Genomic DNA, 27,407 nt, shown 5'->3' with positions numbered 1-27,407 from the left:
TTGGATACCAATGTTTTACATATAGAGGTAAATAGCCATTAATATGTTAAATAACTAACGGTTTAATACAGAATATAGATTAATATTTGCTATTATTATAAATAGCTGGACCGTAGATTTTCACAGCCAACTCCTCTCTCTTTCTTAGTTAAACAATTACTGAGGTTACAATTTATTTTTGTACATTTTTTGGCAGTGAAAACTAACGTTTAAATAGACATGCGTAGCATGCCATAGTATATTAACAGCTATTATTTACTTAACTTAAATAAAATTAGAGTTTAACTATATCAGATCAAGGATAGAATAAAGCATCAATAGCCTAATGGTTAAGGCTACGGATTTCCGATCACGAGGTCGGGGGTTCGTATCCCGCCATTCGAATATTGTCGTAAACCATATCTTAGCACAAGCATAGACCTTAGTTGGAATGGTAAAATAAATATTAGTAAATTTACAAAAAAACTGCTAATATTCCTTATTAAAAAAAAAACAAATAAATGATGTTATTTTATTTTCCGTAGATTTTTTATCTACATAACATTTATAATATATCAAATTTCTTAAAAAAAAATAATGATAAGGTAAAAGGAAATGTATGTATTATAATTTAAAAAAACAGCCAATTAACTGCTATAGATGCATGTTTTTTGAGCATTAATTGATAATATCTCTTAGCGAAAAACTTATTTAAGTATAATAATTATTTAAAACAAGCAAACAAACAACTGATACAAAATTCTTTATAATGGTGACAATTTAAAAACCACTTAAAAACTGCTGATTAAGTATGAGAAATTAAAATTATTTGGTATATCCGTTAAGATTGATTAATTCAAACGGCTTTCGTTCGAATTTAAACAACTCGAAAATGTCAATTAAATTAACATCCTCCCTATTCGATGTCAACGGCAGTGTTACATAGTATCCATTCTCTTACGTCACGTCAAATATAATTATAACAGTAGTAGAGTCCGCAGCAGTGTGCACGAATAACCCCGTCGCCACCATATACCACGATCACTCAGAAGACCTTTTAAGTAATGCCGCATTTCGTCTGATGAGTGTTTGGTGGCCAAATTAAAGTACCCACCCCATCCTAATAAAAGAATGGTACTGGCGGAGACATGAATGTATAGGAAGCAGATATATTTTCTTCTTAATGTCCCCTCCCCTGTCCATTAGGATACGCCTCTGCAATCTTTTTACTTGCAAATGTCTATGAGTCATTGGCTATTTTAGTTAATTCAGGTAGCCGCTTACTCGCTTGTCACCGTATTACATAAAAGAAATAAAACTGAATAATATTTTTTTTTCAAAATAAAAACAGCCAACACAATGTAGTTGCATAAAAATTGAGACGTCCAATAACATTTATCGAATCGTGACTTGACAATCATATCAGAACATTCTCGACGCCATTCATTATTTAATATCGTATTGAAATATTTAATATGGCGTATATCGTGACTTTCTTTATCATAACGAACACGGATAATTTTATCTTTAAAATAGAATAATTTAAAAATAGTATTTCAATATAAATCGATTAAATCATTCAACCCACAATTGACTAATTACCTTTTAATCTTCAGCTCAGAATAAGTCCCCACTAAAGGACTCGGAGTCTGCCGTAAGGGTGACTAACCCAAACTTTTGAAATACCACACTATTAAATCTAATATTAAATTCCCAAGCAATTTAAACAAAACAAGATGCATTTAATGAAATAATATTCAAAACAAATGACATTTAACTTGTCATCCCGTGAAAATACAAAAATACTTTTTTGTTTTTTTTTCTTCCGACACACAAAACTTACAATAAAGTAGAAGATGTACTACTACCAATACCAATTCATATGGTTATTTACATAACTGTCGTTTACTAAATGCATAAATAAAAACGAATTTTAATTTACTATAGTAACTAGTGGGCAATTTAAATGTGTCTCGTCCCCTGGCATCATTAACTATTCTAATACGTGTCGTTAGACAATGGAAACACTATACTGCCATCGATATCCGCTGAATATTAAAAGCTAAGCCATTTCACAGCGGTTAAGGTTAATGCTGTTAGGTTAGGTTAGATGGTTAATTAATGTTTGATAAAATTATTATTTTTATTGTACAGTTGTGTGTTGGTCCAAATTTTAATTAAATAAATCTGCACAAAGACGTATTAGCTATTTCATTCGTATGTTTCATATACGATTTACTGGTTAAAAATTGTATTTATTTCTAATAAATTAGAAGATTATATACGTAATTGTTCGTAAAATATATTTAAAAAATGAAATTATTACGTATCTATATATTAAATATATTTCAGTTATTTTACGCAAGTGAATTTAGGTTTTTTTGGGAATATCCCTGAAATCTGAAAACATGGTCACCCTAGCCAATCACCATTCGGTTTAACTTACAATGAAATGTTTAACAATCAAGGTTAGCTCGGGTTATTTTCTGTATGTTTTAGAGAATCTAAGACATACATATATGCTTATTGATAAAGAAATTAATAACTTCCGTAGTGTAAATTACACGTCAATGTAAGAATTAAAATAATTTCACTTTTAATGAATTATAATTTTTATGTGACTGTATATATTTTTACGGCAATGAATTTTCATTTGTAAAAGTTAAGCTGAAGGTTATAAAGGTTTATTTCAATACTAGCTGTCACCCGCGATCCGTCCGCTTGCAATAAAAAAAAACATTATTAGTTGCCTATGTGTTCTTTCAGACTATGCTGTATATGTATGCCAAATTTCATCCAGATCCGTTCAGCCGAATTGGAGATCCAAACAAACATCTATCATCTAAACATTTGCTTTTATAATATTAATAAGAAGTAAGATTAATTAATTTATACGTAAGAGTAACATTAAAATTAACGCCATCTAGTTTAAAAACCTTTAATTTTTTAACGGCGAGACTTCATTGTCCTTTGAACAGTGCCCTCTCTCATTATTAAAAAAACAGGGATAATGTTCTTACATATCTTGAACGATGTGAAAATACACATTTACTTGTATCGAGGATCCATGGAAGAATTATTTATTGCTCAATTATAATTTTTTACGTTTTGGTCGTGAAAAATCTTGGCGGATAAAAAGTGTAAAATTCCAAAATTACCTTCGCAAATTACGAAGGTCATATCAGAAAAAAAACGATCTTATTTAATATACAAATGAAGTGATGTGTTAATATAAACAACCGAAATAATAAAAACAACCTTCATGAAACTAGTGTTGCCAGGTCGCCGAAGCTAACAGACAGACCAGATTAGCCGGACGTTTGGGTAGAAAAGCCGGACACTCTACATGCATCAGTCGACTGTCATCGCCTGTGCTTCGCTATTCACATTTGCGAAATGTAAAAAGCCTAATAATAGCTTGACACCCGGAGACCATTTATTTTTGCCGGACACGCAATCAAAAAGCTTACCTATGTCCGGCTTTATCCGGACAACGCAACATGTTTATATATAGCTGAATATAATACCGATCAAAATCTTTATTCGTTACTTGCAATATATTTTTTCTCGACAACCCATTCAATTTAAATTTGACATTTTATTGAACCCTGAAAATTATGTTTATCGTCTGAAGGTTTATTCTTTGAAACACAACTTATTATTATATATTTTATTTATCTCTAAAAATATATACATCGCGCATTTAACCTTGACTTTCTATGGATTAAAAAAAATAATGGTACTGTTCTTATTTTTCTACGTCACAGTTCTGTACTCGTGTGTGAGTGACCTAATGTATAATCTGATTCTTCGTTTCCTCAGTAACTAGAGTCAGTCAATGTGATATAAAATTTATAAAATGTATTAATTTTCAGACAATGCCTGCACCCAGAAGCATGCAGTAAAGAGATCAATCTGCCGACATACTACGCGCGCTTCCATGACTTACGCAAGGAGTACGTCCGGGCGTACACGCTGCGAGCGGTGGCGCCACGAGCGCAAGCGCCCCCGCCCCCGCCACCACCCGACCACCCGTCGACACTCCATGATATGCTCGAATGTATCCTTTGAACATTTCAACTAATAATGGGTAATACAACTAATTAATGACCCGCAGATCAGCTTGCGACTCTGAAGCAGATCAGTAAACCAGCTCACAGCTCAACTCAATTTGTAGTTTGACTTATGATTTGTGTTTCGAGCTCCATACTGCGAGTCACTATATAACTCACATCTTGTCGTACAGGATTGTACATCGCGATGAGTCGTAAGCTGCTAATTTAGTTGTTGAGCAGCTCAATGCTTCAAGTCCATATGACCTGAACTTTTGAACCAGTTCAGAGGTGATTTACACAATCTAACTTCCTATCCAAACTTTATAGAGGCTCCGAATTTCGTCCCACACTGCGTAAAACAATGACAAAGAAATTTAGGTTCTCGATGAAGTATAGAGGTTCTAGAAAAGGGTACCACCCACCGCGCAATTTGCCAATGTCCAATTCTCGTATGCTTATCTCTGTTATAAAACTGTATGCGTTAGAAAGTAACCACGGGCCACCATAAAGCTCAAGTCACCATACAGCATTTACTTAGTATTGATTTTAAATATAAACAATAATATTCCTAAGCCTAGCGCACAGATTTAGGTATAACTCCGTACACCGGAGAAAATTTCTACGCCGGTGAAGCAATGGACATGGCCAGCGTGATACAAAGGATAATCTCTGATGGTAAGATTTGTTTCACGTGCTTTTAAAGTCATATATATTACAGCCTTAATAGTAAATATGTTACATAATATTCATATTATTCTTTGACTTAGCATTTAATAGCAACACGGCATATTTTATAAATTAAATTCTTTAATGTAGTCATGTATTTTGTTTTCAGGTTTTCGATTGGAACTCCCTGAAACAATCGACTTAATTTTAGAAACTGGAATTTGGTAAGCCCGTATTTTTTATAGTAACAGCATGCTTATTCTAGAATGATTTCCCAAAACACAAAACAAAGTCAAAACCGCGAAAGTACGGACGAGGTGATTGTTATTGAACGCCTGCGGAAATAGTAGCAGCAAAATTTCATTTGTACAGATTCGTAACAAAGAAAGAACAGGAGTCGCATTTAATAGTCTTGTCGAAAGATAAGTGAAACCATACGCTTGGCTTTACTTATTCATGATGAGTTTCCTTTCTTAGAATTATTTCATTATGCTAATTATCTAAAACAAAAAGAATCTACTTATACGTCACATACATACATAAAAGATATTTACGATACAAAAGAATTGTTAACAGACATTTAAATTAAGGAAACGACCTTTTTGTCCCTTGCCCCGGTTACTAGCAATATTTTTTTGTGTGACATCAACAAAAACGTTCATGTAATACAACCCCATGCCACTTGATGCCTTCGACTTGACCTGACCGAATGCGCCCCCTACCATGGTATCCCGTCGTGAAACTAAAACTAAGCTATCGAAAATTTTAAACTGCATTTATTTAAATTATTACTGCTTAAAATAAAATAAAAATTCTTGTTGCCTTTTCAATAATACATTAATTTTGCTAAGCATGTTCACGCGCATTTAACGAATGAAATGTTAACGTTCAAATAAAAAAATGAAAAAAATATTTGAAAAAAAAAATCAATTTGTGCAAATTAATTCTTATTGTAGTAATCTTATTTCATACTTATATTATAAATGGGAATGTTAAGATGGATGTTTAGTTAGCAACAAACTCCAAAACGGCGAGAAGGGATTACTATCTGAAACAACAGATAGGCTGCTTACTAAGTTTTAGTTTAATTCGTGCGCATAAAGTCGTGTGCAAAAGCTAGTTTTATTAATATTATAAATGCGAAAGTATTGATAGATTGATGGATGGAAATTTGCTATTACGTATCTCCATAACGGTTAGACTGCGTTTTTGTTTAATTCTGCACGGATGAAGTCGCGTGCTGAAGCTAGTACGAACCTATTTAACACAATTTATTTACAATAATTAATGAATCTGTATAAACTGAGTTAATCTGTATTTTTATTGTTTCACAATTATTTACTTTATCGTTCAAACAAATTAGGAATCGGGCTCTGATGATACCACTAATTAGTCAATTATTTTTTCTATTGATTTCATCACTTGCCTATGAGGCATTATATGTAATAAGTACGTTATTATAAGTAAGACTAAAGTACTCAAAAAATGTTAAATTGTCAATCACATAAAAAATATTTTATATTTAAATTTTTTAGGACAAATATAATCACAATTAAATAGTAACTTGATTTTTAGGAATAGGATACTTTTTGCTTGGAATATACATAAAAGAGTCGCTACTAAATTTATGTTGATCCGTAATTGTTTTCGTTTACATGTATAGTCAAAATTAGAGTGTTCAAAATTCATAAAAATAAATCAGTCAGTTGATAAAAATTGTTAATTAATCATGTTGAATGATGAAAAATAGTTCCATGGTAAAGGCGATTCGACTCGAGCGCAACTCAACATGAAGGAGTCACGCGCGCAGTCGCACAATCGCATTCTGAAGTCGTCCACCGCGTTGTTCGGACGTCTCTCGTGTACAGCAAAATTGTAAACATACCAGCAAAACGCTTATCACGCGTTTTATGTTTTGAAACGCTACTTGCTCGTTCTGCTAATAAAAAAATCGCCATAAATCGATTGTGTACTCCAAAGACTGTCGAAGTGTTTGTTCTGTGATATTGTACGCTTTCGGGACTGGGGCTTTTATCGGTGCTCGACGGCAACTTAAGATAAGAAGGTGAGTTATTCTGATAGCTTTAGATAATTAGTTCGCCTTACGACCGATAATGACTGCTCGTCAATAACATTCTAGTGCCTACTGATTTTCAAAATATCCTATCGAAATTATCATTTAAAACACGACATTCCTTATTTTCTTTACTATATTGTGTTTTATGACTTTATTAATCATTATAGACCTGTTAATCGTAAACATTTTAATAATAAGTCTTAAAAACATTTGCAACACAGTATTGGATTACGTTACACGTTTCCAATGAAGTGACATGCTGATTTTGCGTATTCAAGACTTTCGCAATCGCAAAATCATCAAAAGTACTACCTTGTATTGTAATTGGACATCTACATATCTCATGTTACATTGTACCGACAGCTCAAACAAAACTTCCAACGGAATTGTAACATTCAACAAACACGGGCTTCGTTTCACTTTGCTGACTGTACGCTGGCACATGTGCGATACTCGTTAAATTCAAGATTCAACACACATGTTGTCTCTGTTTTATCAAAGGGAATGTAAGGGATGACAATATATGTCACTACAAATATCAAAGCAGTGGAGTACTAAAGTAAAACTCGATTCAAACGAATAGCACGTACGATATACAATTTTGGTATTCGTTTTAATCACGCATTTGATTTTTTGTTTTGATTTTATAACATGTATCAAACAAAACTACATACTAATTAAACACGCGTTAAACTTGCTAATAAAATTTGAACCTCTGTCTCATGGCTTAATAATCAAACATTCTAACCTCTAAGAACTAAGTGTACATGATCTTATTATTTACATAGTCTATGTTATCGCTTACATTAAGTTATCACGTAACTTGTTAGTCAGATAAGACGTTAGGTTCCCAACGAAAAAAATAAATCCAATTTTTTTCTAAAGTCCTCTTTGCCCTTTGTTACGCCTTGTGTATAAACGATGTCATGTCTGTCACAAAATATTATTCATGAGACATGAATGTAGAAAAAACAATTACGTTGTAATGTAAATCTAAACGGAAAGTGTTATAATAATATTTAACTAAAGCAATATCTTATGTATAAATATCTTTTAACTTGCCATCAATTAGCCGTTGCCTGAAATTAAAAAAACAAAACTGGTTACTCCATGCGCTTTTTAAGTCTTTGTTCCCATTCAAATCAGCCATTCTGGAGTTACGTGCAACATGTCTGTCAAAATTTTCCCATATAATTATTAAACTTAGGAAGATTAGGTTAGATCAAGAAAAAAGATAATTGACGTACACCATTTGCGAAAATAAGATCGCATAATATAATACTTACTAGCTGTCGCCCGCGCCGCGTGGATGTAAAAAAAAACTTAATATATAGATAAGTAAAATAAAAAACAGCTCTTCAAGGCATAAATTCAAAAAAAAAGAATAAATAGTATCCTATGTCCGTCTCCTGACTCTAAGCTACCTCCTCACCATTATTCAGCCATCGCTAAAGCCGTTCTTGAGTTATAAATAGTGTAACTAACACGACTTTCTTTTATATATATAAGATAGATAGAGATTACTAACATTATAAATGCGAATGTTTGGATATATAGATGCATGTTTGTTAGAAGGTATCTCCAGATCGGCTGCAGCATCTCGTTGATAAGGTACAGATATAGAACGTAGTCTGGAAGAACACATAGGCTACTAATTTAGTTTTTTTAATTCCGAGCGAACGTAGTCGCCGGGAAGAGATATTTTCTCAAAATTTCTTTTCAGCGTTCAAACTAAATCAGTTGACGACAATAGATTCGTTTGATATGTTTTGGCTCCACAGGCCTTTGTAATCTAACGTTATAATCTTCACGATTGTTTTAATGTAATAGTTAATTATAATCATCGTTCAGTTTTTACATTCATAAAGTTTATTTGAATAATAAAGAGCGGGAACTTGCATTGATGGGAACCGTACGACGTAACACTGCATTGTTTCACCCCCTGTTTTGATTCGTACCCGTCGCCATTTGCATTGTCTATGGTTAAATCAAATCATGGAATATTTAAAGAATAAAAATTAATGAGAACCCCATTTAAACTACTAGCTATTTCCCAAGATTCCGTCCGCGTGAAATTAAACATAAAATAATAGCCTATGCGTTCAATTGCCAAATTTCAGCAAGATCCATGCAACTGTTCTGGAGATAATTTCTCACAAACATCCATCCATCCAAACATTCGCATTAATAACTTCCATATACATTTATTTATCAAAATTAAATTTAGTAAGAATTAAAATGAGTCATTTGAAATTGAAAGTCATCGTTATATTAGATTCTTTATAATCTTTAATTCTTATTAATTCTATTAATTACGATAAATTTTTACTGTAATTAATATTTTGACTATCTTACTAATATTATTATATAAATGCGAATGGGTGAATGTTATAAGGTATCTCCAGAACGGCTGCATGGATCACGCTCAAATTTAGCATTAATTTAGAACCTAGTTTGTACTAGGTAATTAATTTTTTTATACGCATGGACGATGTCGCAGGTGACACTGGTAGACTAGCTAGTAGTCAAATAATTATGACTGTCGTTCGTAATGAGGGATTAAATCATGCTATGAACTTTCATATCGTATATTATCAATCGTGGGTTTCTGAATCCAAAATTCTCTGTATAAAACATATCGTCATCTTTTCATCTTTGATCAAACAGTGATCGTATGTTTTAAACGTAGATTTTAGTCTCGGAAACCCATGATTAGGTATCTAAAAGTGATAGGCTCGCAACTTAATTATATTTAGGAGCTGATAGCGTATAAAATAGTTATAATCCCATTTAAGTAATACAAAATCTCAACCGATATGAAATTGACAAGGTGATAGATAAATTATATCTAAAATATATTTTACAGTAGCCTTGTATAATTAATCATTTACTTGTAAGATATGTTATCAAATTACAGTGTGCTAATATATTCTGAATTTTTACAACTAAACATGAATCTTGAATCTGGTAAGGAATCATAAATTATGGGTTAGTCCTTAGGCCTTGCGCAAATGGACCACTGGCCACAGGTAGTCGCGCACTGCCACTAAATCTGTATGAATTTGTATCACACTGATGTAGTGCGTGGTTATAATAAAAATGTAAGCAAAATCTTGTGAACTCGCCGGCCACCAGTGATTGGTCGGTGGCCCGTCTGTGTCGAGCCTTATCACGATTACACAGTTCGGATTTGTTCATAATTTGTTTAAATACTTTATTTCTTGGCAAATATGAGCAGGTTTTAGATGTTTTCCTTCACCATAATCTTTAATAAAATGATATTTTAGTGTTTAGAACAAGGAAGTCATATTGAAACAGATAAGATGTAAATCGCGTGAAAGAAATGCTTTTTTCGGTAAAATATATTGGTATAAACATCGAATTTTAAATACAAATACAGTGGAATACAGCCAAATAATAATATAATAAGTCTATATATTTCGTGACATATATAATTTATACGAAAAATAACTTTATCGACATTATCGTTATTAACCTCAGTGAACTTAAGATGAATTAAAAAAATATTATAACTATAGCAAAAATACACGCCATCTGATTCTCATCCTATTCCTAAACTTTTATAAGAATCTAATGATGGAAAGAGAAGTGGATTGGGCAGGGGAGGATATAAAAAGGGGTACTATTCTTTTTCAGTGCATCTTCCCTTTTATCTTACCTTTTAACTTTTTGTAAATGAGCAACTATCAATTCATTATTTTAGCAATAACAGGTGATGAGCGATATCTTTCGTATTCTACCCAATAGTTTCAATAGCCCCTTATATACGAGGCATCGTAAATCTTCGAAACTAATATTGTATCCTTACGTCGCGAATATCTCATAGCGCGTAGATTTCCTCCACCAATTTGAAAGTCACAGCAATTTCCCCTCGACGATCTTGACACAATAGGTACATCATCAGCTCACTATACGTCTCCTCTGAGGGACTCGGAGCCTACCCTAAATCAAGGATGACTAGGCCTGAGTCAATCACGCTGGCTCAGTGCGGGTTGGTTGACTTCACACATATCTTTAAATTTCTTCTCATATATGTTTTCCTTCATCATAAGAACGTCGGAATAAATGTACATATGTAAATCGAAAATCGAAAAACACATAATAAATGGCGGGATTCGAACCCAGGACCTGCAGATTGCAAGTCAAGTGGGTAAACCACTGAGCCACCGACTCACCTAGGTTGTGCGCCACTAATATTAGCGATTATAAACAAAATAATGGCAACGCGTGTCTGTGTACGAACCTATAACATTGTATTGCGTAAGTCAGCCACTAAAATCGGAATTGAAGATTTACGTGACCTTGTGGCGGAAAGACCTCAGAGTACAGTCAGATATATCGATTTTTAATTTAGACATGTGAACTAGATTTGTCCAATATAAGTGTAGAGAAAAGTCTATATTGGCAAATGTATTCTGAAGTGTGTATAAGTTGAATAGTTTTCCACACTTCACAATTCATTTATGATGTGTGTACGCGATAAGACGCTGAACCAACTCTATGTGCACGCACGGTACAAGGATTTCATAATGCAATATAAGATTTTATTATTTTTATTCTAACAGAATTATACATCTTTGTACTTAATCCAATTTTTTTTATGGTAGAGATGAAGGCATCGAGCTTGTCGTTTGTTAAATGCAAATGTTAGGAGCGTCAGTGGCTCAGGTCAAGCACTTGACTTGCAAACTGCAGGTCCTGGGTTCGAATCCCGCCATGTACCAATGTGTTTTTCGATTTCCGATTTACATACGTACATTTTTCCGTGGTTCTCAAGGTGAGGGAAACATCGTGATGCAATCTGCACATATCTGAGAAGAAATTCAAAGATATTTAACTACATCTCGGACGGAGTAGTCGGCGACAGTCAATCATAAATTAAGTATATATTAAAACGCAGAAAAAAATTGAATATTTATTCCAGATAAACCCATGAATTAATGATCCGATTTTTAAAAAAAACATGCATATTTGAGACAACTAAAGTCGCAACATGTTTTACGCATATGTTTTTTTCAGTGAAAACTCTAATTTATCCATAATCAAGTTTACATTGGTAGTGGCAATTTATTAAATCAATGTCAAACATTAGCACTGATTGTGTTATCACAAACGTCAATTAGTTGACCTCTATGGAACTTTTAGAAGACTGAGAAACTTTCAGTTCCGCTAGACGCTAACATTGTGTTCTTTTGACATTGAACTGAGATAACTTCGTGTTAGAACCAATTTCCACTGCGGCAAAACGACTGCTATGCAAACAGCGGCGCGACCGTAGTCACGTGACTAATCGCTAAGTGGAAATAGGTCCTTACAGCTTCACTATATTGGTGATGCCTAATTAAAAAAAATTAAACATTTAAAACGTTAAATAGAGTAAAGAAAGGATTTCTTAAATTTATTCCACTGTTATTTTCTATCGAAAATATTTTTTGGAATATTGTTTACTTTCATCAAATTTCCAAACACTTATAAAAATCAATTGCTGCTCGTTAGTCTAGCTAAAACTCGAGAAAATGTTATCTCGGTCTAGAAATATTCGTGGAGGTAAGGAGGGAAGGTTTAAAGGGTGATAAAAATTCTAATAACTACCGGGAACTCATCAAGTTTTTTTTGTCATTCCACGCGGTCGGAGTCGCGGGCGACAGCTTTTTTATTATATCAAAAGGTGGCAAACGAGCGAGCGGCCACCTGAAATCGCTGAAAAAGCGAAGTGATCGTTGCACATAGACATACGCAATTGCATATACGTTGCCTACCTTTAATCGACGGAGGAGAGGATGCACAGAAATAAATTTTTTTCCCTTTCCATGCATCCTCTCATTCGGAAATTACACTTCGACTTCCCATCATTTCCTTATAAGAAAAAGGGTGGGAAGGGAAAGAGAACTAAATTAGGCCTCCGGGACGCACACTCAGACGAAACGCGTAATTGCTTCCAGCTAGTATGCAATAAAATCCATAATGAATAATTTGTTCAAATTATCAATTATACAATAATAAAACTATATAAAACCCGATCATTATTTTCCTAGTTTACTTTAACAGACCGCGTAAAGGGCTTTGTTAATGTGTAGTGACACACGTTTATTACAATACCCTAGTTTTAAATTGTTCAGACAATGATTAAGTCAATGTGTCAACCAATGGATCTGACGCATCAGTCAAGATTATATGTAATTCGTCATAGTACATCACACTGTGACTCCAAACTGAACGTAGTGACGTAGATGTGCATGTTTGGATGGATAGATGGATATTTGTTAGAAGGTATCTTCAGAAGATAGGATAGGATCCGCTTAGCAAGAGACAGGAATACTTGGAAATCTTTAGACGAGGCATTTGTCAATTGACAAGCTTTTCAATACAAACAACAAGTTGCCGATCATTTAAATACGAGTGGAATTGATTAAATTAATTTAGTTTTTTTAGTGAATCATCGTCAACCTGCCCTTATCCCTATCGAGGGTCGGCACAGTATGTACTACTCCTTCATACATCTCTATCAGCCGTCATATCCGAGTCTACCCCCTTCTTACGCATATCCTCTTTCACACAGTCATTCCATACTTTTTTTGGTCTTCCCCTACCCTTGTAGCCACATTCAAACTCATTACTTTTAGTGAATAGGCATGTATAATAACCATAAATTGTAAAGAAGTTGTAAAGCAATAAAAGCTTTTTTTATTTTATTTTTATCTTCAGAACGGCTTAACGGATCTCGATAAAATTTGTCATAGATGTAGAACACAATCTGGAAGAAAACATAGGCTACTTGTTAAGCTTTTTATAATTCCGTGCGGATTGGGGGCGGGCGACAGTTATTGTAACTGTGAGATTCAACTGCCGAAATCACTTAACAATTGCTTTATGCAGATTTTTCATATTTATACTAAGTGGAAACCCGCCTCTGAAACAAATATCAGCAAACTTAAAACAGTATCCTTTCACCGTTGGTTAAGCTAAAATCTCTGTATAAAACATATCGTCATCCTTGTCACTATCTTTAACAAAACAGAGATAACAATATTTTTAAATGAAAATTTTGGTATCAGTACCTTTTTTTTGTATCGGGGGGAAATTTTCGTAAGATACCCTACCTTTTGGGGGAAAGACAGGGTTATGTGAGATTCTTACTCACTAAAACCCCCTCGGTGGCCAACCTCAAGTGCGACTGCGTAGGTGGTATCAGCAACCTACGGTAAATTTAAAAAGTCTCGTCGATTTATCGTATATTATAAATAGATTTTATATAACCGTCAACTCTTTATAAAATATTATGATCTAAAAGAGTACGTAATCTTATTTATATGAATAAAAATCTTTACAAATCTCATATGTGAATGATTCCATACTGATTCATTATATTATTCAAAGCTATAATTCAATAGCTTGGCAAAAACAAATGTTATTTACGTTAACCGTAAAACTAGTGACGTCACACTTGTATACATGTTGACATCTCTTTCATTCTCTTTGATGGAACAGAGACAACAATATGTGTGACCAAATTCAACGGTAACCAATTCACATGCCAATTGTTATACACAGTCTATATATAATAAATTCCAGCTTGATACCTTAACGCGTTTTTGAGAAAAATGGTCTTGACGGACGGACGGACAACAAAGTGATCCTATAAGGGTTCCGTTTTTTTGCTATGAGGTACGGAACACTAAAAATGAATTGTTGTTTGCTAGTCTTGTTAAAACTCGAGAACGGAAATATCTTATCTTGGTATTTAAATGTTCGTTGAGATCTAGGGAAGGTTTAAAGGGTGAGAAAAATTCGAATAATTGCCGGGAACTAATTTTTTTTCATTCCATGCGCACAGAGTTGCGGCGATAGCTAGTTATTAATATATTTTCCATGATAAATGTCATTTTATGATGAACACACGATTATTTTAAATATATATTTTATGATGACAATTTATTTGTTCGTGATGTGACAATAATATGTCCTATTGCAATGTCATCGTTGTTACATTTTTATTTTTATATATTTTTGCTGACTCTACATTTATATGCATGTTTCACTGAATTTCTATTGGTTAAACACTTGTATAAAAATATGTCAATATATTTTTCACGGTTACAGCAGAGGAAAGCCATGGCAAATAAAATAACTTATTTACTATTTAATATTTACCATCATCAAGTCAAATGCGTACGATCTGTCTTTGCTAACTGTATAGCTGATATCAAAAACAAATGATTAGGCTTCTCGTACACAAAGCAACGTAAATCTTTGTAACTCTACGATTTTAGTCGCTGCGATTTTCAAGACACAGTTGACATTTTGTAAATTCGCTAAGTGCATTCCCTCCAAAGGGAATTCTTTAACCAATTTTTAAAATGTACGACACTCACAAGTGACAATCATGTGGCTTATCGTATGTTATTGCCAGATCTATAAATTCGCTATGGAATCGCTTCGGAACCAATGCACTTTGTATAGCCCTTGTACTGACCGAATAGACGACCCTTGTCCACGATCCAACGTTGTCTACAGAGCACGCGCTACGCAAGTATACAATATTGGTTTTAAAGATTTACGTTTGTGTTTAAAGGCCTTATAATCATAATCAAAGGTAAAGGTAGAGAAAGGCCATAAAAAGTATGGATGGATTGTGTGAATATGCGTAAAATAGTAAGGCTAGTGTTGCTCCAGTACACCGGGACAGTGTCGGATTTCCTTCCTAACACTACTGACGTAGTGAAAAATATAATAGTAAAATATATAATCAAACGCATTAAACAAGGTCTAGATAGTAATAGATCAAAGGTAAACGTAGATATTACACCAATTATGATAAAAAAACAATTATCGGTTTACCGTTATCGTGGAATTGTACCTATTGTAAGCTAACAATAGGCTATAACTACGCTTTACGGTTTACTGGGGGCAACCACAAGACTGGCCGAAACGATAAACCTTCGGAGCTGCGTAAATAACCAAGCTATATTTTTAATTAAAAAAAAACATTTAAAAATGCACCTACCATTTTAAGCACTTTAAAAATTTTATAATTTACTATCGCCCACTACTCCATCTGCGCGGAATTAAAAAAAACAATAAGTAGCCTATGTGTTCTTCCAGGCTATGTTTTTCATCTATGCCAAATTTCATACATCTATACAGTCGTTCTGTATATACCTTCAAACAACCATCCATCCATACTATTCAAACTTTCGTGAGACATTATAATAAACTGATATAAAAACGGCTAAACACTCACGTATGTATATTCGTCCGGTGGCGGCACCGACTAGTTTCGTGCCCATCGGAGGCCCTTCATCAGTTCATCACTCACGAAACTAGTCGGTGCCGCCGCCGGACGAATATACGTCAGTGTTTGGCCGTTTTTATATCAATTATCCATCCATACATTCGCATTTATAACATTAATTACACAATATCATGCTAAAAGCTACAATTTATGTCTAAGGAAAAAAACCTTTTCTAAACTAGATTTTTTTTTATTATTGCAGAAAAGTCTTGTGTTCATTTGTGATATGAGCTCAACAATATCGTGTTTCGTAAAATTATAGACAATCAAAGTAAACATGTATTACCCTAATTGCGTTGTTTGAAATAGACAAATTAGGTTATCTTAAAACATAATATCGATGTAGATATAACTATTAATTTACTAAATAGTGCTCTTCAATGACCGATAACTAAATATATTAGTTGTTTATATCCGATTTGATTGTGGAATTTAAAATATTACACGTTAAACTAGTACCTAATATATATATAATGAAATTGGAGTGTACTTAATATCGAAAATAATCATATTTCGAGGACTCTACTTATAAATTCATTTTTTTTTATTTTAACCGACTTCAAAAAGGAGGAGGTTCTCGTCTGTCTATTTCTCCAATGGCCGCGTTTGTGACAAGTAGGACATAGATAGGACTGAAACGGGCATATAAACTGCTATTTTCCCTGAGCTGGCGAAGACGCTTCATAGTGCATATGACAGTGACACTCTTGGAAAGAACACATATCGAATGTTACCACACTTTTTAAAATCAGTCAATCCGCGAACAAGTCACAACCAAATGAACATAACCACAAAAAATAGTACAGCAAAAATTATAAACTCTATGTTATCCTGGCTCTATGTATGTTTAACTGTTTGTTATATATTGTTGCAGCTCAAAAGACGATGAAATAGACGGTAACTGCATAGTGCGCGCACGTGGTCTACCCTGGCAGTCGTCAGACCAAGACATCGCTAAATTCTTCAGAGGGCTAAATGTTGCCAAGTAAGTGTATATAAAAATGTATCCTATAGACTATGTAAGAAGACTCAAAGTCGCTCATAAGATAACTGAAAATGATGTTCGGAATATCAAAAAATCCGAGCGGAATTGAAAGCTATTGATATCCTTTTCAGTCTCTATGAAAAGAGAGAGACAACGAGAGTATAGATATATTCTTTGTGATATCAGGGGTGGCGTAGCGCTGTGCCTATCACCACAAGGTAGACGCAACGGTGAAGCGCTGGTGCGATTCGTGTCGCAGGAGCACAGGGACATGGCGCTCAAACGTCATAAACACCACATCGGCCCGCGGTACATTGAGGTAACAATTGTTGAACCATTTAAATACAAGAGTTAAGTCTTTAGTTGCAAGAGTTTACTCTTAAGTTGCTTGAGTTAACCTTTTAGGTGCCACCGAACAATTTCTGGAACATTCATTTCTGTTCTTACCGTCCACTCATCCGTAGAACTAATTTACACAATAATGTCCGCGTTATTCCAGAGTCACACAGCTAACAGCTAAGTGGAAATGGACACTAAAATGAGTCAAACATCTTTATTCTATAATCTTTGTATTGCATATTACAGGTGTACCGTGCAAGTGGGGAGGACTTTTTGTCTGTGGCGGGGGGCGCCACGTGCGAAGCGGCCGCATTCCTATCACGCGGCGCTCAGGTCATAGTGCGCATGCGCGGACTGCCATACGACGCTACGCCGCAACAAGTTGTTAGTTTCCTTCTCTTTTATCTAAAACTTAGCCTAAATAAATATTTGTTGTACTTGATTTAAGTAAGTCAGTAGTTTAAGTCAAGTCAAGGTCATTCAGACTAATTATGACTTCCGTAGTCTGACCGACTACTTTTCTTTGTGTTTCATTGAAGGTAGTTTGCTATTTTGTCTGTAACAAAAAATGTCTAGTTTATGCGTTATTCCAGACTATAATCTAACTCTGTTACCATTTTCATACAGATCCCTTTAGCCATTCTGAAGTTACGTAGTATAGTTCTTTTCTAAAATCTTGCCGGCTCAATGTCATGCGCGCGCTGCGCAGTGCCATACCCTAACATCCCGCTACACCCCAACACAGATTATGTTCTGCGCAACGATTCGCGCGAAGTTAAAAGCCTTCAAGATATCTGAAAACTTTTTACATCTTACATGTATAATTTATAGCTGGATTTCTTCTCAACGGGCGACGATCCTGTCCAAGTGCTAGATGGTTTGGAAGGCGTGCTGTTCGTGCGGCGGCCGGACGGCAGAGCCACCGGAGATGCGTTCGTGCTGTTTCCTAAAGAGGATGACGCGCCTAAAGCACTCTCCAGACATCGCAAACTTATTGGTGCGAGGTACATCGAACTGTTCAGATCGACCACCGCTGAAGTGCAACAGGTATGTAACTACCCTTATGGATGAGTTTATGCAAAACTGAACAAGTCTTTTTTGTTTTATAATCAGATTTATTTTCTTAAAAAAAAAAAAGAAAAAGTACGAAGTGAATATTTTTTTAATCAAAATGCGATGAAATAAATAATTGAACAATTTATTTTTATTGTCAACGTTCGTGGTCGGAAACAATGTTATCTACAGCTATAAAATAATATATTATATTGCACTCGTAATATTATTATGTACTAACCTTGCTATGATACAACACGTAACGATGAATTTCCACTGTTGAAACATGTTTTACAAAAACATATTTTATAGAAAAATAATATGGATATGGATGCACAGAATTGTTTTTAAAATCTCATTAGTTGAAAAGAATCAAAAAGATGTATTTTTTACTTATTTTTATTGTGGTAAATTAGAATGAATCAAAGTAATCTATGTCCACAGCTTGCCCTTGTGAGGTGATGGTGAGTGGATGGCAATGCATGTCTGATACCTCGGGTTGTTTCTGAATAAACTAAAAACTGTTGCTTATAAAATAAAATGTTTAGATTTAAAACAGAAGCAATGTATGAGGATTAAAATTAAATATGACGTCACTATACTAAATTAACGTCAACTAGCTGCCGCCCGCGACTTCGTCAATAGAATTTAGTAGCCTATGAGTTCTTCAAGACTATGTTCTACATCTATGCCAAATTTCAACGACATCCGTAAAGCCGTTCCGGAGATACCTTGTAACAAATATTGATCCATCTAAACTTTCGAATATAAACTATTAGTAAGATTTCCGCTGCGAAAGAAATTGTATGAATCCTATCTTAGTTTGCAATATCAAAATGCAAGGAATAATATGATATTGCATGATAACGTTGTGAATGTTTCTTTACATATATCACATCTTTCCCCATGATGACTTGTGACCAGGTATTGAACCGTTCCCTGGAGACGCGCACGAGCACCGCCAGCACTCCGTCTACCGCCAGCGCGCCGGCTGAAGGTCTCCTGCCTGTGACGCTGGTGCCGCAGCACGTCATCACCTCGGGCACCGCTAAAGACTGCGTCAGGCTGAGAGGTCTACCCTATGAAGCTCAGGTATGTACCTTTTAGTTAACACCTGTTAAAAATTATTATTACAAGTTATATTAATTGAATACTATATCAACAGGTGGAACACATTTTGACATTTTTGGACGAATTCGCCAAGAACATCGTTGTACAGGGCGTCCATATGGTTTACAATGCACAAGTAAGCGAGACACATCGAACCTTTTCTTTTATGGTATAATTCATGGGAACAAAATGTTCATATAGTTTTCTGGGTGCAGGGTCACCCTAGCGGCGAGGCATTCATACAGATGGACAGCGAGACCAGCGCCTACCTCTGCGCCCAGCACAAGCATCACCGCTACATGACCTTCGGCAAGAAGCAGCGGTACATAGAGGTACGTCACTGAACTTCGAGCACACGCACTCACAGTATCAATACCTTGATCCTATAGGGTTGTCTCATCCAGGTGTTCCAGTGCTCCGGCGACGACATGAACCTCGTGCTGACTGGCGGCGTGACTCCTTCCACCTCGCCCAAGGTGCTGTCGCCCGGTACGTTGCTGCCCCCTCCCGCGCCCGCGCCGCGTCTGCTCGCCCACCACATCGCTCACCAGACCCTCCTCGCGCGCCAGCACGAGAACCTCCTGCTCGCCTCGCTGCGGCCCCCCCTCCTTCCCATCCTGCCCTACAGGCAAACCGCCCCTACATACCAGCTCCCCCTTCTCCCCACGCAGCAACAGATTCTTCCCACAAAACGGTCGTATGAGCGCGCGTTCACGCAAGCCGAAGCTCCCCCCGCGAAGCGCCCGTACTCCGCGCCGCAAATCGCTCCCCTCTCTTTACCCGTATTCTCTTACGGTGGTTCGACACCTATATTTTCGTACGCGAACACAAGTCCCATGTTATCATACGCGAACGCCCTCCCCACTGCAATACCAACTGCACTCCCCGCGGGCTACAGTACTCCTCTCTCGGCCGCTCTTCCCCCCACTATGACGTCACCGTTCCCCGCCACGTTGTCAATGTTCCCCACTTACCCCTACTATCCTGGAGTTTAGTTTAATCACTTATTCATATATACGCATGCAACGCGTCGTGGTATTTCTTAAAATCTCGTTCGACGTTTCTATTGAAGTCACATAGCAGTGAGCTATTTTTATGTGATTATTCCAAACGTTAAATATCATCTCTTATTAACTTTACAGTTAAATATAATTAACAATTTATATTTAGTACTAACGAGCCTATTGTGCCTTATCAAATTATTCAACGTTACAAAACTAATCGCGTTGGCAGTAGTTCTTAAAATATTGTGCCTTTTTGGCGCCACGGTGTTTAAAAAAAGTTAATAATTTTCTTAATTCTAAATATTAAAGTTACGATTAACTTCGTTTTAACAGGGTAATAAAAATGACAATGAGCTCAAAAATCAATTTTAAATCCTCTTCGAAGGTTTTTGATATTAATGTTTACAACAAAAATGAATTTACTAATATAAATATGAAATCGGCAGTTAAATATTGCAGCTAGTAGTTAATAGGATAAGTCTTAGAAATATTGTTGATTTTGCATTGACTTTTGTTAAAACGTAACCATATTTTTAAAGTTGAATTTGTGTGATTCAAAGGTTGTTAATGTTTTGACGAGTATTGTGTTATTGTGTAAGTGTTCAGTTGTGATTTTTAAATACATTCCAATTGAATAAGACAAATATTTTGCCGTACGTTTCAAGGCAACAAAGTCTGACGAAATTTTTTGGCGTTATGTCATTTATGACGCGCTTTCGGTACTTAAATCAATTTTTGAGTACAATGCACTTTTTGCGTTAACTATTATACACTTTTTTGTTTTTTTTAGATAGGTTTTTTATAATAGTCTGTTGTAATTATTATGAAATATTTAATAAGTTTTTGCCACGTGTACGTTTTGCCGCTATTTGCAGCTGTTATTTTAGTTTTTTTTTATATAACACGTTTGATGAAATCAAATATTTGCGGAAAAAATCATAACCTTTCCGAAGTCTTCCATATCCTTCTCCATATCCGATATCAATATGAAATGTGTCGTTTATCACTTCTAACAATCTTTGCAACCATCTATTCCATTGTCTGCGTTACCTCACACCATATATTGTAGTCATGCCGGTTAATTAACTCACTATGTTTTAACGCTTTTTTAAATTATCTGTGGTGATTTATTCATAAATTTTTCATGGCTTTTACTGCATTTTTTTTTTCAAAATTATAATTTATTAAAGCGTTAAAAATATGTGATCTGTATTTATGGCTGTTTATAGATAAACAAAAGGTTAATGTCATCGTGTATGGTGTTGCCATTCGATATTCACAAGTATAGGTATTGGGGGCTTTAGTCACAATTACATGGTGTAATGGCTAATCTTTTGTTCTGTCATTTCTTTAATAATATTTAACTTATCGAAATTGTAACTATGACAATAATCTGACGGCAAATGTCAAAGTTACAATCACCTCTAGTCTAGCTGTCAATGCAATATTGTGTTTTATTAATAAACAATAAAGTTTAATACGGTTTATCCGAACGGGTTGTGTTTATGGAAAATGTGCATGAATGTGGTAACACCGGCCGGTTTGGTAAGTGTTGCAATTTTTTAATTTTAAATTAGAGAAACTAGTTAAAGGTGGGTATAGCATGGCGCTTACATATATCGGAGAATGCATGGTTTCAGTTCGGTTCAGAGTGCAAGTTTTCCTAAGCACAGCGCGAGCGGATAGCCGCGGCATAGCTATTACTATTATGTGTTATACGAACTGTAAACGGTGAAAAGCTTTATACTTTTGGTACTCTGGTTTTGTTAGGCATAATGTTAAAATTCTTCTGACTACAACCTAACTTTTAGCCATAACAAAATAGTGTCGACAAGTTCAGACTCGCCTGGCGAGTCGTGACATGGGTAGTGTTGAAGTGTTTGTAAATTTTTACAAGGTTAATTAATAGATTTTTAAGTCAGACTGAGATTCTTTAATGAAAGTATGTCATTATAATTAGTAAAAGGGTTTAAATGTATTAATTCTTTAAGAATGCATGTATGAAATTTGGAGACTGCAAAGGTTTTGTGCTGTAACTAATTTAAAATTGTAAAATTATCATTGACGAATAATTTTGTCAATTTATAATCTCACTATTCAATAAACTAACACAAAAAAGTGTGTTTGAGATGAGTGAAAGTTAACACCAGTTCACTACTCACTTGGCGAGTTCAATTTTGAGAAAATCGTTTCATTGAGTGTGTTAAAATCTTAATTTTTTTACTATAGTTGGCTGGCAGAAGAATTTTTCATTTGCCCCTACCAACCGTATATTTAAAAACTAAAAAAAAAAGTAAAACGACCCCTATTGCTTGAAGATAATTGTCTTTTACCCGGCTTCAGGATTCCGTCGATATAAAATGCCCTCCAGTCATTAACACATTTTTCTTTTTTTCACAGCTTCTTCTTTTTCTGCTGTTTAAGCCTTCTTTTTTGCTTAATTCTTATTTTTTTTTAATAATCACTGTCTAAAGGGATGTCTTAATTTTTAGCGCATGCTTGTCTATGGTTATAAAAATAAAAGAGGTTATGCACTGAAATTAAAATGTCTCAAATGTGTAGTGACTGGGGGTGGTGGTGTGAGGATATCGCGTAGTTATATTTAAAAATATTATCTATGGTTAATTGCTAAAAATTATAACCAATAATGTCTAATTTTTTATATTAATGAATTCAAAACATATGCGATTATCTCGCTACATAATTTTTGTTGCTTTTATTGGTTATATTTTTGGCAATTCCCAAGCACAAAATTATAAAATTCGAACATTTCGAACATTTGTGAGGTAAATTAATAACTCTTATAAACAAATTAAAACAGAATTTTAGAATATCAGGTAGACTTATTTGGTATCTGTAACTGGTTCTTTATGAGTTTTTTTATTATTATAGTTATTTTAGTTGGCTAATTATAGTTTAGAATATTGCGTAAATAAAAATTGATAAGTTACGTGTTAGAACATGATTATTGCGAGTTTCTTTGGTTTGTGGTTGGTTGTGCTATTCTTTTATTTTAATTGACGTAATAAAAAGCTGATTTGTTTATGGTATACTTGTGAAGGAGGGCTAATACGTATTGCTTGTCTATGGTATAGTATCGTCTGTCAATGTTTTACTAACATAACACTTATCACTTACACATTTAGCACTATACCTGATTTTTCACTTTATGAAAATCATTTTGTAAATACGAGAAACTTATATGTCGCTGCTGATATTCTTAATTCTTTTAGAATTCTTTAAAGTTGTCAATCGTCAAGTTTTTTTTTACAGTATAAGGTGGCAAACGAGCAAGCGGCCATTTAATTTTGCTTGAAAAACGTAACTGCCGAACATCGAAACATATTATAAATTACAATGTTTTACTGTAGAGATGCATGGATAAGCAGTCTATAGCGACTAATCATGTAGTCTTCTGAAGTCCGTCCGTGTATGTTTATAAAACTTTCCTTCACAAGGCAATTATAACATAGACAAAATAATAGCACAATCATGTCTCCTTTCCCGCCTCCTAACCTGGCTTCAACTAATGTATACTACGTGTAGCACATACTATCACGTCAAAGACATGATAACGAAGCAGAGGGTGTATAAGTATGGGGTAAAAAGAAATATATTGGTAAGGTAACTTCACAAAGCACTGTTATAGCTTCATTTGGATCCATTATAATAACGCGGGAAAGGACAGAGCCAAGTCGAATACAATGGAAATGAGAAATGTAATTTTTTGTCTATGGACATATTTTGGAATTGATGATGCGAACATGTTTTTAATAAATCTTTGATTACAGCGTTGCAAATGTTTAATTTTTTAGATATGTTTGTTTTAATTACTTATTTCCATTGAAATTGACTATACACACAAACTTTTCAATTAGTTTTTTTTTTACTCGTAATAAACATACTTGATTTAATCTTATTTTGGATGTTGAGCATAATTGAAAAATGACTTGTGCCTACATGATTAAAAAAAAGTAACATTGTTCTGACAGAACAAGTTCCTTAAAAGTCAAAACAAGTTGAACAGATATTTTGTTGATTTCTTTTTTATGTTCACATTTACCAATAAGTAATGTCAATAATTTATTCATAAATATTAAAGCCATGAAACGTAAAATATTAAGCGGTGTTTAAGTTCTTACTTGCTATTAAATGCCGCTAATACATTTTAAAAAGTTAAATCGATATAATATTTAAACCGCTTAAGTTGATAAGGCTCTGTCCGATCTCAAATTACATTAAATTCTGCTTCAAAATGCATGGATTCTGAGGTGAAAGTGTTTACAAAAAGATCTTGTACAATGGGAAAAGATATCGGCCGCTTAAGTGTGTTGTAGACGAAATGTTTTTGTGCTTTAGATTATATTAAAAACTTCATGGGTACAAGGTTATACGCCCTGTTAGTGGCTGGTCGAATGTTTAGTGTTAATTCATCATATAACGAAGAGCTGGTAAGTATTTACCTATCATTTCTTGTGGGATCACGTGAAACTTCTTATTCTTTATATTTATTGCGATTTCAACTTGTAATTAATAAAATGTTTTAAAAATATCATATGCAAAAAAACTAGGGAGCTATATCACGTTAGCGTTATTACCTTGTTTTTAATTATAAAACGTTTAAATTATATAAACAGATGAACATCAAATTCCATACATGGCGGCCATTATTAAAATTTCAGTTATTAAGATATATGAAAGGAAAAGTATTTTACCAGAAATGATTTACTGCGTTTTAATATGCAGTATGTCTATGGTTAAATATCAATGTTTTGGATTGGAATAAGATTTTTTTAAGACAAACATTTTTCTGTTATGTCAAATTATGCAGCTAATATTAATAGATGATTAAAAGTTTATAAAGAATTGCCAACATTGCAAAAAAAATTAAATGCTTTAGCTATAAAGTTGAGATCGCAATATGTGGTGCAGTGGTAGGGCATTAGGCGAGCGTAAGTTTGGAAGTCCGCAGACTAGCTTGGTGTTGGCGGCAACGGCGGAGTGTGTAACAAACAATATCAGAGTATTGGTGTAAGCGCACTGCTTTGGTGGACTGTTAATGCGTTCTGAAACCCTGGTGAGTGTTTATCATGATTTTAATTACATACATTTATTTATATATCTTACATTATCTGTGTACGTCTTCTTTTGTATTGCAAAATCGAGAAAATGTTTTGATGAATCTGTCAAAAAAAATTGGCGCCATAATTTTCAAACGACATTTATATTTTTTTTATTCTAAATTAAGGATTCAGCAAAACATTTTCGCAATTTATTACGTAGGTTAAAATAAGGGGTATTTAGAATACAAGGGTTCAAGGTAAAATTTTGGTTATTGAAGGGGGAAATAATCATCCATTGCTGAGTCATTACGTCAATTGGTTTAACAATTAAATGTATGTCGCGCACAAGAAATAATGTGTTAATATTAATTGAAACTAATAAAACTATTTGGTGTCTATAGACTAGTAAATATTATTTTAATTTAAAATGTATGCAAAAATATGAATGTAGTGACTAACAACTTGCATGAAAAAAAAAAATCAATTCGATCGATCTGTCAAAAATAGTTGAAAAACAGATTAAAAATTTGACCATACGTACTGTTATATACTTTTTGGTTAAGCTATAAAATTATTGTATTATGTTTAATTTTGTAAGTTTTCGCAATTTTTTGTGGATATATTTTATTTATAATTTTGTCTGTAGGTCCGCTGACGTACTACTACCCGGCTATGGGGCCGACCCTCCCTCCCCTCGTGTACTGGGGCTACCCCACACCGCCGGTGTCACCTGCGCATTATTATCATCCGCCCCATCATCCCCAAACTATGGTAAGAATTTAAGAATTACAAGCTATTTACCGAAGTCTAATATGACATATTTTAGTAAATTCCGACAAAAATGATTTTGTCTATATTCTACGAAGTATCTATCCAAAGTTAATTTTCTGTGCATTTACATGAATCGGTTCGTAACCACTAACTTTCGACTTTATTGTGAAATCAAAAGATCAAGGGAAGAACAAAGACCATTAGCTCCCCTCTATACTATAATTAAATATTGTGTTTATCCATCATTTACTACCATACGCAGAGTCCTTAAATTGTTTCTTAAGTTTGCTCCTAGTGTAGATAACCTCATTAGAATTGTTATTGTAATATTGTTTGTGACCAATTGGTGACAGATACCAGAGGTAGTGTCGGTGGGAGGAGGATCCCCGCTGCCGTTGCCACCGCCCGCCTGCCACGAATGGCCCGTCTTCATGGTCAACTGACACGCTCAACTTAACGACTTGTAGAGGCATGCGATTCTTCGTTATTTTTTACGATAATAAAAATTAAAGTCGTAATTTTATACATGCAAATATAATTCAGAGATTCTATTGCGCAATTAAAAAATAATAGTTTAAGAAATGGAAGTTTCGCGCTTTTAATTTAGTAAAATGACAGATAATTTTTTTTTACAGCATTGACTATCGGTTATTTTGGCCAGTGTAATAAATTGTTAAAATGAAAATATTTATGAATTTGAATATCAATAATCTTAAAGTAAACAATAGCAAGGGCAAAAGCTTTTTGTTTTATATGTTATGCGGTGAAGATTTTTTATACGTATCATAATAGATACAGATAAAGATAAAAAAGTAGCTTGCCTTCTACATTATAAGTAATAAAATGGCTCAAACAATGTAGTGATATTAATTACAGACTAAAAAATATATTATTTAATTCAGAATAAATGTTTATATATATCAGGAAGAAATATTTATATGTAGTTGTTTGTGTGTGTTTTTTTATGTAAAATATTTTCTTATTTGTTGATC

General features: G+C 34.2%; 1 protein-coding gene across 4 annotated transcripts in view; it reads left to right on the top strand.

Moving 5' to 3' along the window:
* Positions 1–27,155, top strand: part of fus (epithelial splicing regulatory protein fusilli) — a 65,913-nt gene extending 38,758 nt beyond the window's left edge. The window contains exons 4-16 of one of the 4 annotated variants that reach the window (XM_013326137.1): positions 3,855–4,039; positions 4,620–4,709; positions 4,870–4,924; positions 16,965–17,075; positions 17,262–17,394; positions 17,661–17,798; positions 18,246–18,461; positions 19,392–19,559; positions 19,633–19,713; positions 19,793–19,909; positions 19,967–20,066; positions 26,291–26,415; positions 26,762–27,155. In XM_013326137.1, the coding sequence (XP_013181591.1) occupies positions 3,855–4,039; positions 4,620–4,709; positions 4,870–4,924; positions 16,965–17,075; positions 17,262–17,394; positions 17,661–17,798; positions 18,246–18,461; positions 19,392–19,559; positions 19,633–19,713; positions 19,793–19,909; positions 19,967–20,066; positions 26,291–26,415; positions 26,762–26,872 (1,630 nt within the window). In that variant the 3' untranslated portion in view covers positions 26,873–27,155. Of the gene's footprint in view, positions 1–3,854; positions 4,040–4,619; positions 4,710–4,869; positions 4,925–16,964; positions 17,076–17,261; positions 17,395–17,660; positions 17,799–18,245; positions 18,462–19,391; positions 19,560–19,632; positions 19,714–19,792; positions 19,910–19,966; positions 24,377–26,290; positions 26,416–26,761 lie in introns of those variants that run through there. The other 3 variants (XM_013326144.1, XM_013326129.1, XM_013326121.1) reach the window with 3 other exon arrangements.
* Positions 27,156–27,407: the final 252 nt, after the last annotated feature.

This window comes from Papilio xuthus, unplaced genomic scaffold (assembly GCF_000836235.2).
Source record: "Papilio xuthus unplaced genomic scaffold, Pxut_1.1 DF829758.1, whole genome shotgun sequence".
Taxonomy (NCBI): Eukaryota; Metazoa; Arthropoda; class Insecta; order Lepidoptera; family Papilionidae; genus Papilio; species Papilio xuthus.
The sequence above is the reverse complement of the archived record's forward strand: the minus strand, read 5'-3'. Positions and strand labels throughout refer to the sequence as shown.